We start from the raw sequence: 14,301 nt of genomic DNA, 5'->3' as shown, positions 1-14,301 counted from the left end.
ACTGAAGCCTGCGCGCCTAGAGCCCGTGCTCCGCAACGAGAAGCCACCCCAATGAGAAGCCCGTGCACCACAATGAAGAGTAGCCCCTGCTCGCAACAAAGAACCAACGCAGCCAAAAATAAATAAATAAATAAATAAATTTATTAAAAATATAATAATAAAGTACAGGGATCCCCAGGCACCTTGCAGGGTGAGCTGGGCTCTGACCAGGAAGTGTGATAAGAGAAGAGTAAGAAAATGTCTGCAAGGTCCTCTGGTCTCCAGGTTCTTCCTGGTGAGCTAAAGTGAGACTGAGCTGTTCCCAATGCTGGACTGAGGGCACCTGAGTGGGGGGTGAAGTGGAGCATAAAAGCCAGTTGCTACTCACATGGATGGACCTAGAGATTATCACACTAAGTGAAGTAAGCCAGAAAGAGAAAGACGAATACCATATGCTATCACTTACATGTGGAATCTAAACTATGACACAAATGAACTTATCTATGAAAAAGAAACAGACTCAGAATAGAGAACAGACTTGTGGTTGCCAAGGGGAAGTGGGGTGGGGAAGGGATGGATTGGGAGTTTGGATTAGCAAATGCAAACTGTTATATATAGTATGGATAAACAACAAGGTCCTACTGTATAGCACAGGGAACTATATTCAATATCCTGCGATAAATTACATTGGAAAAGAATATGAAAAAGAATGTATATATACATGTATAACTGAATCACTTTGCTGTACATCAGAAATTAACACAACATTGTAAATCAACTATACTTCAGTGGAATAAATTACAAAGCCAGGTACCCTAAAACTTGAACTCAAATGAGAATTTTCCACATATATTCTAGTTTACCGATCACAATGTAAGTAAGACTCGCCTTCATTTCAAATAAGACTTGTATCCCCGCTTTTTGGTGTAGCCTTCCTTGATTAATCCCACTTAGAGGTGTGTAAGGACGCCTAGCACCTCTTTGTGAAGTGTCATGGACACTACATATTTTGGGTTCAACAGGAACCAACTTGCTCAGAGCTCAACAGCTGCCTGTGCAAGCAGATCCTGTAGCGCAGGACACAACAGCAAGACCACATGTGGGGTCCGGTTTGGCTGCAGGAAATTCCCTTCTATGGGCAGCCATGACTGTGACTCTGGCCCCTGGAGCCAAACTAGCCACTCAAGAGGGCACAAGCCTTGGTGTATACATGGAGTCTGCGTTCTCTCAAGACAGAGTGCAGCGATCCCAGACACAAAGTCAGACCTGTGATTCACCTTCCCAACATGAGGGTGTATACCACCGAGGAAGAGCTGGCAGGAGCGACCAGGCTGGCGTCATGAAGCACCCTTCTTCCCCGGCTCCATCCCTCCCGCACGCCCACTCTCTGAGTCACTCTCTTGGTCACATACCCTCTGTGTGAGGGTGTTCGCATGGCTTGGGGTGTCACTTTAGGTGTGCTCGTTGACTTGTGGTAGGGACGAGGACAAGGCAGCAGAGCACATGGGCTACACACAAAGGCTTGGTCAGCGCTTCTTGATGACTTCCAGCAAACCAGGGCCCAGTTAGTGTCATTCACACAGACCCTGGACCCCCTATCAGAATTACAGCTCTACAGGATCCTGTGACAAAGCTATTTAACGTGAAGTTATAAAGAAAACATCACACAATTGTTTTTCCTTTATAAAAATTTATCAAGGGAATAATTTGAGTTTTAAAAGGCTTGGTTTAGCAAAGTAAAAGACTAAAAACCATTAAAACACTTTGAATTCTTCTTTAACCTTCCAAGTGGGGTCTAAATTAAATAAATCCTCTATCACTTTAGGAAAGAGGCTGCTTTCCTAAATCCGAAAAATTGATTTCCAAGTCACACTCTCTTACCTCTACTTCCTTGTAACCCTAAGAACTAAACCTCACCAGGGATGGCTCCTCTGGAAGTCAAGGTGGAAAGAACAGGTGATATCCCAACACAGACTGGATGTAGACTCTGAGCCAAAAAAAGTCTGAGAGAAACTGTGATCATACAAGTTATCATCCAGCAGGATACTTTTGGAAAGTTCAACACGGTGCTGCTAATTACTTGAGAACAAAAGGCATAAAATGAGACATATGGTCACCCTAGTGATAAGGCAATTTGGGAAACTACACTTCCCAGTATGCCCTGCCCCTTGAAAGTCAAAAGGCTTTCCCAGGAGCAAAGCACCCTGGGACCCATGGTTAGCACCATTTAAGAGGTAAACAGCCTTCAGGGCTGGGTTCTGACATGGAGCCTTCCTCCTTCCATGGAACACTTAACAACACCTGAGGTGAAATTTTAATGGATTTTAAGTCTGGGGTGGAGCCTCACTCTCCCCAACAACTCTAGTTTCCAAAGGTGTAGAGCTGGTAGAGCTGTCCACTGGTCCACTGCCCTGTTTTCCTGGGTGTGGTGCTGCCTCTGCCTCCCCACACCACCAGTGTCCCCACTGGCACTAGTCTTTTGGGGGATTCTGGGCCAGGTGCTGTTCCCACTCAACTTCGACCAACTTGTACAGCTCCATGGTGGCCTGAGCATCTTCCACAGAGGAATGTCCGCTTTTCCCAACCTGAGAGAAGGAAGAAAAGGGAGGAAGAAAAGAACATGAAGCTACAAGAGACTGTTTCTTCCCTTCCCAACTGGCTCCCTCCAACCCACTGATGCTGCTGCTTCTGCAGGTAGCGGGCTACAAAGGTAGACCTGTGGTGAGAGCCTACTCCTTACCTCATTTCAGGGGTTCAACTCCTATGCTACTGTCTGCCTCAATCCTTTCTGTAGCAACATGGACATACCATATTGTTCTACATTCTTCTGTAGAGGCACAACAAACCAGACCATAGACAGGCCTTCTGAGTCTTCCACCTTCCCCAGTTCCTTAACTGATCTGTATATGACATGTGTCTACAGCCTCATGCCAGGCAGGCCATCCCCTCTTTGACTGCCAAACATATGAAATACATAAGAGCCTCTTGCATCCACTACGTGGTCTTTTAGACCACCACAACTACCTGCTTTCTACTTTTCTTAGTTAGGGTTTTATCCCCACTTTCAGGCTTTTTTCCTTTTCCAAGTATCCTTTGGAACACTCTGGGAGGTAGGGAACAGGAATAGTTATCCCTATGTAGAGATGGACCCCTTTGCCCAAAGCTCTTCCCATCAGAGCATCCCATCCAGATCTCTCTACAACCAGAGGAATTTGAGGGTCAGAGCCTGGAGAAAGGCAGCAGGAGAGCCTTCAGTGTCCAGGCCAGAGGTCTGGCAGCATTTGGGAAGACGCTACCTGGATGTCCCGGCTCAGCAGCTTCTTGGTGAGATGCTTCAGAGACACGGTTGCATTCTCTGGGCAGTCGGCCTTACGGTTGAGGAGGGGGATATGGGAGGTGTCTCGGGTGAGGGACTTAGGGTGAAAATACTGAAGGGCTTTGAAGTCATTGTGGATGGCATGCCCCACCACTATCTTCCCTGTGAGAATCTTCAAGATCTGAAACAGGCATGGGAGAAGAGGTGGTGAGGAACAGCATTCAAAGATGTAGCCCCTGCATCTTCAAAGCCCAACATGGCTGCTTAAGTCCTTCTAGGTTCTTTTAACCAATTGCCCACCTGCCTCATCCTTGAAATGCCCTCTTCCACAAGTTTTCTTTCACCTGAAATCTGTCTCCTCTCCCCAAGGTAAAAGTAGGTATTTTCTATGGTGTAACCCTGTTTGGATTTACATCACCAGTGGCACCTTATCTTCACATTAATTTCTACCCCAATGTGATGTTCATGTAACTACCTAGTTCAGTCCTGGCTTGATACCTGAAGTTCTTTAACCATGATCATTATGTTGGCCTTTGACATAGGCTGGGATAAATGTTGTTAAAGATGGGCTCCAGGAAGGTACTGGAAGCCCCAAATTATATGCAAATAGATATGCATATGTTTGCCTTTTTTTGGGGGGGGGAATCCATGGCTTTCATCAGATTCTCAAAGAGCCTACAAGCCATAAAAGGTTAAGAATTGGGAGTTCCTTGGCAGTCTAGTGGTTAGGACTTGGCACTCTCACTGCCTGGGGCCGGGGTTCGATCCCTGGTTAGGGAACTAAGGTCCTGCAAGCTGTGAGGTACAGCGCCTCACCTCAAAAAAGAAAAAGATTAAGAATCATTTATAGACTAAGGCTGCAGAGGGAAGTGATCAAGTGCCCACACTTATGCTGCTTTAACAAATCAGTCCCGGCGCTTCATAGCTCCTCCTGCTCATAACCAGAGGGTATTTACCAGCTGGTCAGGAACCTTATTCACACCATTCTTGGAACCAAATAATTTCTCACCATTTCAGAATCTTAAAGCATAAGAACATACTGCCAATGAGGATAACTAAAGAATATGTCATGAGCTCTGAAGGCCATTACCAAAATGGGGTTCCAAACAGATTGTGAACAAGAGCAACAGGCCTGGAATCAATGCCTGGCCTCCCAATGGGACCCCTTGGAAGGGAAAAGACTCATCTGAATGTACCTTAGTCTCATACCCCAGCTTGGGCACTGGTTTTTATGATGAAAGCCAGATATAGTCCAATCAACTTGGTATTTAGTTGCTCCTAACTGCACCTGCAGTTTACTGACCACTAACACCTTTACTTCGCATTAATTTCAACATATAGCCTGCCTTAAAGCTAAGTGGATTTGCTCTTTCAGGCCCACCCCATCTTCTGCCTCTCCCAAGCCTTTGCTCAGCTATGCCCCTGGTGCACAGGATGTTCTTCAACTCTTCAAGTTCCTTCTAAAATCCAGCTGTTCCACCTCTGATGAAATTCCTCCAACTGACTGCTCTGGCATATGAGGAATTATTGGAACAGTGTGCGTCTAGAGAAGGCAAAGAATGTGGAGCTGAAATTACAAAGAAGTGGACCAAAGGCGCCCTCTGGAGGCCTTCCAAGACCAGCAGGCTCCCTTCCCCTTCACATTTACCGGCTCACCCTCCTCTCCTGTTCATTTGTTGGGCCTCCAGTATTCAGCATAGGACTTACAGTGGCTAGGTTTGCTCAGTGAGTGAGATGAGAACCCCAACATACCAGCCCGGTGTCTTTTATCCCCTCCACTGCAGGCTACCTGTTCCAGTTATACAAATATGCCCCAGCTCCTTCTGTCAATGTTCTGCCTTCTCCTACCACCAACTTTCCACATTGCCACAGGCTACTTCTTGCTTGGGAAGCCCTCTCCACCTCTCTATTCTCAACCCTAGACCCCACCTCTACAAGGCATTCTCAAATTGAGCCCTTTCCCCCTGGCACTCATGCCTGTTGCTCTGTCCATCACTGGCTGATATTTCTCTAGCAGATTCCTGGTTCTCCAGATGAGGATTCCACTTGGGACCTAAAAGATCTTAATAAAGTTCGTTACACCCGCTAATTGTAACTTTCCAGACTCTCACCACTCCTTATCCCAACAGAAAGCCTTCTTCATCTGCTACTCCACCCACTCCATCCCTCCCTCCACAATCCTTCGGCGCCTCCCCAGGGTGATATTCTTTGCAGAAAAATGATTTGGACCTCTCCCCACCCACCCCGCTGCTACCACCATCTCCCATGCCTCTCACCTGGCTCCGAGCAATCTTGAAGGGTGTAGCATTCACCATGTGCTGCTTCCGGATACCGCTCCATCTGGTCCGGTAGTCCACAATGTGGCAGGGGGGAAGGATGTACTCATCATAAAGCACATCTCCGCTGTAGCTGACAATGCTACATCGAGCCAAGGAACTGACATGCCCCTTGGGTCCTGTGCCCACCATCTCACAGTCAATTGCCACCATCTTCGTTGGCATCTTCTGGGATGCTCCAGGGTATTTATTCTCTGAGTGAGCTTGGGTGGAGATCTGTGGGGCAGTCTTCTGAGGAGGGTTCTTCTGGGAGCCCTTCTTCTGGGGGCGAATTGGGAGGCTCTTGATCTTTGGTAGGGCACTCTGGAACTCCCCCAGCAAATCTACTTTAGCCACAACAGAACCAGCTTTCTGTGAAGGAGCAGGGGTCAGCCAAGGCACTGCAGCTTTCTTGTCCAGGGACTGCTCTGACCCACTGCTGGAAGCAGCAGTCTTCTTTTTTGGAAGGGGAGGGGCCTTCCAAGTGCCATCCACCTTGGGAGTGTCCCCTTTCTTTGAAGGTTCTGAGCGCAACTTAGGGACCTTGCTAGGGGGCTGCTGCTTCTTATTCAGAAAGCCTTTCCTTTCCAAGAGCCGCCGCTTCTTGACAAATTTTTGGTGCTTGGCATTGCCTTCTAATGCCCTTCTGGGGGGAGGTTCGCCAAAATCCAGATTGAGGAGTAAGGTAGACATGATGACGGTGGATGGTGGGAGAACAGTTGGGAAAAACAGCTTACCAATGAGAGGATGGACAACTCATCCTCTGCTGAATCCCATAGGCCAACATCTGGAGGTTTGTAGTATACCCTGGGGAAGAAAATGATCCTGATAACGGAGTCCATAGGCCTGGGAACCAGTAAGATAAGACCCATCTCCGTAGGACTTAAAGGAGAGAGGAAAGACATCAGAGTAACCTCTCAGATAACGTGAAATGTGAAATGATGGAAGGAGGACTTCCTTCTGAACCAGGAAGCCTGGGTTCCGGGGAAGCCCCACAATTCTCCAGCAGTATGGTATTAGGAAGGCCATTTCCCCTCTCTAGATCTCAGTCTCATTTGTAAACTGAGGGGGTTGCAGGGCCAACCATCTGAAACTCTTGTGATCTGGAACGCCAGAATAGGTGAGCTCTATCATTTGCCCAGGGAAGGAACGTCTAAGTATGCTCGAAGGCAGTCACAGGTTTGACATAGTTGACCTCTGAATTACCCAGGCATCCCCAGCGCGGGTCCCAAGGACAGAGATAGAAATTCAGGCACCCATTTCCCTCATCTCCACGTGAAGGAAATCTCCACATGCAGCTCACTCAAGTCCTTCTCCCAAGAAAGGACATTTGACAACACATATTAGCGGAGGGAAAACCGAGGCTGCGGACAGCACACTCTGGTCGTCCAAGCCACGGAGCCAGCTTCCCACCCTCACACACCTACCTCCCAGATGGGCCCAGCTAAGACCGGAAGCGCCAGGAGCCGGATGCGGAAATTGGCGCGCGTAGGCGAGGCCCGAGCCGGCAGGCTAGCGGATTGGAACGCGCTGGAGGCCGGGCCCGCGTACCCACAGCGCACCTGCCTCCGGGAGCGAGGCCAGGGATTCCTAGTGTGTGAGATGCGGCAGCGGCAGCGGCGGCGGCGGCGGCGGCGGGGCGGCGTGGGTGGGTGCGGAGGCGGGATGCTCTCCCCGGCCCCTCTAGCCCAGTGGAGGTACAATTCGAAGGTGTGAGGAGACCGCTACAAACTGGCACTGCAGCGTGCCGGAGGCCCCGGGCCTCACTTCCGTTAGAAGAGGGAAGTGTATGGGAAGGGGCGGGATCTGGAGGCGGGACCTGGAACTTGGCCCGCCCCACTCCTTGAGGTGGGCGCCGCGGCACGCCTCTGTGGCGTCACTGCGCTGGCACCGCCTCCCGGTTTGCGTCCAATGCTGACAGCTTTGGTCTATGGGACGTCGCGGCCTGTGACGTCAGGAGGGCGCCTCAAGTCTTCAACCCCAAGCTCGAATCCTGGAAAGGCGGCGTCTGGGACCGGGTTCTGAGCGCTTTCTTCCGGTTCTGCAGAGCTGAGCCAAGCCCGGGTCCCGGACCCGCGTAGTCCTGACCCAGGTTACCGCCTCACTGCATTCTCCCTCCCCGCGCCACCGGCTGGGACCCGGAATGCCGGGGGTCTCCGCCCGGGGCCTCTCTCACGAAGCGAGGAGGCAGCTAGCTGTGAACCTCACCCGGGTCGTGACGCTCTACCGTTCCATCCTGGACGCCTACATCATTGTGAGGCCACAGGGTTGTGGGTGGGGTGCTCCTGGTTATGTGGGTGGCTCCCTAGCCACGGCAGGGGAAGAATGTAGAGTTAGCTTCTGATCTCTTTTCTAATGTTTATTCAGTCTTCTGTCTGTACAAGAAAGGGTTAAAGCTGGGGCAGCCCCCCCCCCCTTTTCTTTCAGATGACCTAAATATTAATAGTTTTAGCATCTAGGTTGTTTTTCTAACCCTCTCAAGTCCAAAGTAATAAAACGCATGGACATTTGAGCCATGCTGCTGCAGCTACGTTAAACTCTCCCAGAAACATGTGAGGTGTTTCGAGAACACACATGTTCATTCATTCAAGCTTTGAATAAATTCCTGGCTTTGCAGTGTAATGGACAATTCCAACTTTGGAGTTGACAGACTTGGACTAGAATCCTGCCTCCCCTACTGTGTTAACCTTAGGCATAAAAAAAAACATTCCTCCTAGCCTCAGTTCCTGAGCGGTAAAATGGATCTCTTTTTGAAGGATCATTGTGAAGAATAAATGAGATGATGTATAAATGGCACCAACATCCACCGAATTGTTCAGCTCCCAAACCCAGAAGCCATGCTCGATTCAGCTCTTTTCTTCATTGATCTACGATCCAGCCCTTCAACAAGTCCTATTGGCTCAACTTCCAGAATAGATCCAAATTCACCCATTTGTCTCCATTGCCATTGCTACCACCCTAGGACAAGCCAACATCATCTCTCTCCTGGACTACTTCCTAACTGATCTCTCTGTTTGCTTCCTCTCCTCCATACCCAGTTCTTCACAAAACAGCCAGATTAATCTTTTAAAAATGTAAATCTCACCAGGACACTTCTTGCTTCTTAGGTATTTTGATGAAATTGTAATTCTTTACCATTACCTATAAAACCCTACATGATCTGTCCCCTGCTCTCTTTTAAACCCCATCACATTTCAGTCTCTCCCACATTCACTGTACTACACTGATCTATCTGTACACTACTGATCTGCCTGGAATGTTTTTCCTCCACAGAAAGGCAATTGAGTAGGGTGGTTAAGAGCAAGAACTCTAGAGTCAAATTGGTTTCAAATCCCAGCTGTGCCACTTACTAGCTTTTTGACTTAGACAGAATACTTAATTGCTGTACTTTGGTTTCCTTATCGGTAAAATGGGGGATAAAAATAGTACTATCTCATAGGGTAATTGTGAGGATTAAATGCATTAATATACGTAAAATGTTTCAGACAGTGCCTGGCATATTATAGTATTCTGTGTTTGCTATTACCTGAATTTTTAAAAATTGAGATAGAATTGACATTTTAGTTTCAGGTGTATAATATAGTGATTTGTATATATTATGAAATGATTACAGTAAGTCTAGTTAATATCCATCACCGTACATAGCTACATTTTTTTCTTGTGATGAAAACTTTTAAGATCTTCTCTCAGCAACTTTCAAGTGCACAGTACTTTCAAGTATACAATACAGTATTATTTACTATAGTCACTATGGTGTACATTACATCTCCATGACATTTATTTTGTAACTGGAAGTTTGTACCTTTTGACCCTCCTCACCCATTTTACCCACCCCCACCCCCTGACTCTGGCAACCACTGCCTGAATTTTTTTACATGTGTTGTTTCCTGTTCATCATTCAAGTCTCAGCTCAAGTGTCACCTTCTCAGACAAGTCTTCCCTCATTGCTCTAAAATAGTACTGTCTCAAACTCTCCATTGTTACTGTTTCATTAGTGTTTTATTGTCTATGTGGCATTTGATGTTATCTGAAATAAGTTTTTAAAATGTAAGCTCTGTAAGAGCAAGGCTCTTGTCTGTCTGCTTCATTGTTTGTATCCCCTGAGCCTAGGATAGAACTTGGTGCCTAACCAAAGCTCCAGAATTTGTGTTGAATAAATGAATGAATAAAAATACATTCTGGCAGGGAATTCCCTGGTGGTCCAGTGGTTAGGACTCGGCGCTTTCACTGCGGAGGGCCTGGGTTCAATCCCTGGTTGGGGAACTAAGATCCCACAAACCACGCAGTTCGGGCAAAAAAAAAAAAAAACACCCAACATTCTGACATATATAATGTCTGGCACATCTAATGGTAGGTTACTAGATGGTAACACTAATACTGGGCGTCAGTCACTGTGGTGTTGAGGATGCAGATGTGAAGCCACCATCCCTGCCCTTTAGTTGAGTGGAGGAAACAGACACATAAATAAGTGGGGACACTGCTAAAAGGAGAGGTGTGTCCAAAATGCAGTTTGGGCTCAGAGGAACGAGGGGGAGGCTAGAGCAGGCTTCAGAGAAGAGATGACAGCCAATGAGTAGAGGTGCCTGTTAGTTGCAGCCAGTGGCCATGTGTTGAGTGGGGCAGGGAAGAATGGGAAGAGTAGTAGCCTGTTGATTGCTTCTTCCTTTCCCCTACAGGAATTTTTCACAGACAACCTATGGGGCACACTCCCTTGCTCATGGCAGGAAGCCCTGGATGGACTGAACCCGCCACAGCTGGCCACACTGCTGCTGGGGAAGCCTGGGGAAGGGGAAGTGGCCAGGTATGGGCAAGAGGGCACCTGTGTTGGGGGGCTTGGTGCTGAGCCCTGCAGGGAGCCATTGCTCAGAGTCTCACAAGGGCTTCCTGGGTTGTAAACTTGCACACTCAGGATGCAATGGGACTATTCACTGGGGGCCTGGGTGGGCTATCTCAGGTACAGGTCGGTGTGGCCACTCACCCTGCTGGCCCTGAAGTCCACAGCCTATGCCCTGGCTTTTACCCGGACGCCTGGGTTTCAGACCCCCTCAGAGTTCCTGGAGAACCCCAGCCAGAGTTCCCGACTGACAGCTCCATTCCGGAAACATGTCAGGCCCAAGAAGCAGCATGAGATTCGGAGGCTGGGCGAGGTGAGGAGATGGCTGGGGTATAGGTGGTATCTGGGAGCCTGGGGACTCCTTAAGCCTATGGGTTACAAAGGTGTGGGCACCTTATATTACCTGCAGGACCAGAGGCCCCAGAAGGTCCCTTCCTTGTCAGATACACTATAATCATATCTTCATCCTTTTGCTGGGTTGTTTGGTGGCTGTATTTGAATCACTGGCTTAATCTTGTTCTGATAACCTTCACAATCTGCTCACGGCTTCACAGCAGGGCTCTTGTTCTGTGGAGGAGACTGAATCACTAGCCTGAGAGGAGCAAAGACAGTAGCCTGAGCCTGGGGTCAGCACACCCCATTTTGGTTTCCATGTCTCTTGTCTCTTCCCTCTACCCATCTTCCTCTGCCATCTTCAGCTCCTCCACCCTCATTATGGGTGTTTGCCCTGGGAGCCAACACCAATGGCAGGAGACCTTTGTTCCCTCCTCTTTCAGTTGGTGAAGAAGCTGAGTGACCTCACAGGCTGCACCCAAGTTGTGGATGTAGGCTCAGGCCAGGTGAGCCAGACCCCTAATGTTCTGGTTTTTTGTTGTGGGGATAGAACAGCTGGAAGACAGGTTATCGGGCCACAGGCCCAGGGAGGCAAGTGCCAAGGAGTGGTAGAAGCAAGCTGGGCAGAATTTAAGCCTTCTGGGGGCCTAGGACCCAGGCGTCCAAACCACAGATAGGGAGGGGGACAGTGGAGAGGACACTGAACGGGGCTGTCTCCACCCTCCCTCTCGGGACTCCAGGGCCATCTCTCCCGCTTCATGTCCCTGGGGCTGGGGCTGATGGTGAAGAGCATTGAAGGGGATCAGAGACTGGTGGAGAGAGCCCAGCGCCTAGACCAGGAGCTCCTGCAGGCTCTGCAGAAAGAGGAGAAGAGGAACCCACAGGTAGACCAGCCCTTCCTGCAGCCAGGACCGTGAGAGCAGGGTCTGCTTGGCTGGAATTGGGCACCAAGGCTAATTCCCTCTTTTAAGTTTCTCAGCTTGACATGGCGTGTCTCTATTTCTGCTACCCCTTTCCCAAAGCCTCCTCATATCTTAAAGGCACCTTCTAGTTAAAAAAGTGCTTTCCACACCGATACGTCCTTCTCACAGCCACCTGTAAAAAGTGGCCAATCAAATGAGGAAGCTCAGACGAAAAGACCTGCAGTTACTAATAACAGACCCAGAATCTATCCCATCTCCTGATTTAAAGTTCCACTTTCTCCTCTGCCCCAGTTTCTCCCCCACCTTCCTCCTTGGGAAGGAACTCAGAGGACAGATCCATTCCCGTGGCTTGAGGTGGCACGGGGACGGGAAGCCGGCTTCCCATCTGCCTCTGTTCTGTCCTGCCTCCACAGGTGGTCCACACTGGCCCTCGCCACCGCCCCCACCATGTGGTTAGGTGGGTAGACCCCACGGCCCTGTGTGAGGAGCTCCTGCTTCCACTGGAGAACTCACCTCAGAGTGAGGCCCGCTTGCTGCTGACAGGCCTCCACGCCTGTGGGGATCTGAGTGTTGCCTTGCTGAGGCACTTCTGCCGCCCTGAGGTGGCGGCCCTGGCCTCAGTGGGCTGCTGTTACATGAAGCTGAGTGACCCCGGTGGCTACCCACTGAGTCAGTGGGTGGCTGGGCTGCCCGGCCGTGAACTGCCCTACAGGCTACGGGAGGGGGCCTGCCACGCCCTGGAGGAATACGCTGAGCGGCTGCAGAAAGCAGGCCCTGGCCTCCGAACCCACTGCTACCGGGCAGCACTGGAGACAGTCATCCGGCGTGCCCAGCCCGAGCTCCGTCGGCCAGGCGTGCAGGGGATCCCCAGGGTCCACGAGCTCAAGATTGAAGAGTGAGGCTGGGGAGTTGGGGGGGGGGCGTGAGGAGGGGGGTATCACCTACTGGAGGTATGACTCCCCTCCCACCCTCAACTGTTTAGCATGTCCTGAAGAAAATCTAAACGTGCTGGGAGGAGGGGAGTGATTTTGAGTTCTGAAGCAGCTTCAAACTTTCTTTAAAAGGCAGTTGTCACTCTTTTATCAAGTTTTTGAAATGCTAAAAATATGGCTAAATAATTGGACAGATTAGGATGAAAATAAATTTTTGGATTGATTTGCTATTGGACAGACAGCTCACAGCCAGAAAAACATTTAAAAATGCCTTAGGGTGGCAAATCTATTACAGCTGGAATTGAATTAGGAATGGACAGTTTGAATGGGGGAGGAGGGTTCTAAAACCAAACTGAGTGCTGTCTGTGGCTGACCCCACAGATACGTGCAGCGGGGGCTCCAGCGGGTGGGGCTTGACCCCCACCTGCCGCTGAATCTGGCTGCCCTTCGGGCCCACCAGGCCCAGGAGAACCGTGTGGTGGCCTTCTTCAGCCTGGCCCTGCTGCTGGCCCCGCTGGTGGAGACACTGATTCTACTGGACCGGCTGCTCTACCTTCAGGAGCAGGGTGAGGGTGGCCAAAGCAGGGACCCAGGGCCAGAGGGGCTGGAGTTCTAGGGCTCTCCTTCAGGTCCTGGCCCCTGCACCTGCCAGGACTAGGTTCCTTGCTGTGGTGATTCTCAGACCAGCTGCTTCAGAGTCAGATGGGGGAAGGGGAACTTGTTAATGCAAATTCCTACTGAATCTGCCTGTGGTGGTACCTCCCTGAGGTGCATTTTAAGCCAGCATCCCAGGCACTGAGAACCTACGATGTGCTGCAGACTGCCTCCTCCCGAGTCAGTGTCTCGGGCACTCATGTTCCTGGAGAGCTGGGTCTCCTTAGACCCCCTGGAGCCTCCCCCATGGGGAAAAGGGGCTATGCCTACAGGCTAAGCAGGAAGTGGCTAAGAGTCTGTTCCATTTCTCCCCTTCTGAGTAGCCCTGCCTTTCTCATAGGCTTCCATGCTGAGCTCCTGCCCATCTTCAGCCCCGAACTCTCTCCGAGAAACCTGGTTCTGGTGGCCACCAAAAGGCCTCTGGGTGAGACCTTCTCTGTTCTGGAGACTGAAGACAGCTGACACAGCCTGAGGAAGGGCATATCTCAGACCCCATCTGAAACTGCCAGGTACCACACTGGGTGGTGAAGTCTTCACCCACCTCCTCAGCCAGAGAACCAGCATCCTCCGTGGAATCCTGGTTCCCTACAAACCTTCAGCTTCATACCCTTTCTCTCCCTCTGTGTGTTATGTAACATTATGCAAAAAGTTATTTTTAATTTATTAAAAAATTGAAATCTTTACTTCTCTGTCTTTTCTATTAAGTATAGGAAAGGACAGACATGCACCCTCCCTACCGAATCCTGCAGAGGTGCTAAATTAGGTCTCACATCCCCAGTCCCCACTGTCTTCCCTAACAGGTAGCACCTTGTTACTCAGAGGTCTCCATGGAGGGAAGCTGTCTCTCCCTTAGATCTCCATCCCAGAATCTGCAGGCCCTGCCCTTTGGGAGGACCACCTTAAGGCTGGCTAACTTCTATCCAGGTTTTGTCCTAACATCAAGACAGATGCTCCCTCCCTCAGTCCTTGAAACAGGCGTTAGGGGTGCCAGTCTACCAAAAGACAGCAGCTGCAC

At 49.8% G+C, this 14,301-nt stretch overlaps 2 protein-coding genes across 5 annotated transcripts; one reads left to right on the top strand and one right to left on the bottom strand.

The window, feature by feature from the left end:
• Positions 1–119: 119 nt before the first annotated feature.
• On the bottom strand, positions 120–7,177 carry ISG20L2 (interferon stimulated exonuclease gene 20 like 2). 2 transcript variants are annotated; one of them, XM_004284544.4, is made up of 4 exons: positions 7,038–7,177; positions 5,572–6,417; positions 3,276–3,476; positions 120–2,564 (listed from the first exon to the last, which is right to left on the bottom strand). In XM_004284544.4, exons 2-4 carry the CDS (start codon positions 6,301–6,303, stop codon positions 2,451–2,453), a joined length of 1,047 nt encoding a protein of 348 aa, XP_004284592.1. In that variant the 5' UTR covers positions 6,304–6,417; positions 7,038–7,177; the 3' UTR covers positions 120–2,450. The 2 variants fall into 2 exon arrangements, with proteins under 2 accessions (XP_004284592.1, XP_049557991.1); XM_049702034.1 differs by lacking the exon at positions 7,038–7,177 and having other exon boundaries at positions 5,572–7,021.
• Positions 7,178–7,720: 543 nt separating this feature from the next.
• Positions 7,721–13,969, top strand: METTL25B (methyltransferase like 25B). 3 transcript variants are annotated; one of them, XM_033414677.2, is made up of 8 exons: positions 7,721–7,864; positions 10,287–10,411; positions 10,650–10,757; positions 11,221–11,283; positions 11,518–11,661; positions 12,114–12,595; positions 13,014–13,198; positions 13,627–13,969. In XM_033414677.2, exons 2-8 carry the CDS (start codon positions 10,307–10,309, stop codon positions 13,746–13,748), a joined length of 1,209 nt encoding a protein of 402 aa, XP_033270568.1. In that variant the 5' UTR covers positions 7,721–7,864; positions 10,287–10,306; the 3' UTR covers positions 13,749–13,969. The 3 variants fall into 3 exon arrangements, with proteins under 3 accessions (XP_033270568.1, XP_049557980.1, XP_004284590.1); XM_004284542.4 differs by having other exon boundaries at positions 7,727–7,864; positions 10,565–10,757; XM_049702023.1 differs by having other exon boundaries at positions 7,726–7,864; positions 8,367–10,757.
• The last annotated feature ends 332 nt before the right edge of the window (positions 13,970–14,301 follow it).

Source organism: Orcinus orca, chromosome 1 (genome assembly GCF_937001465.1).
Source record: "Orcinus orca chromosome 1, mOrcOrc1.1, whole genome shotgun sequence".
NCBI classification, from domain to species: domain Eukaryota; kingdom Metazoa; phylum Chordata; class Mammalia; order Artiodactyla; family Delphinidae; genus Orcinus; species Orcinus orca.
This window is presented reverse-complemented; position numbering and strand designations above follow the sequence as displayed.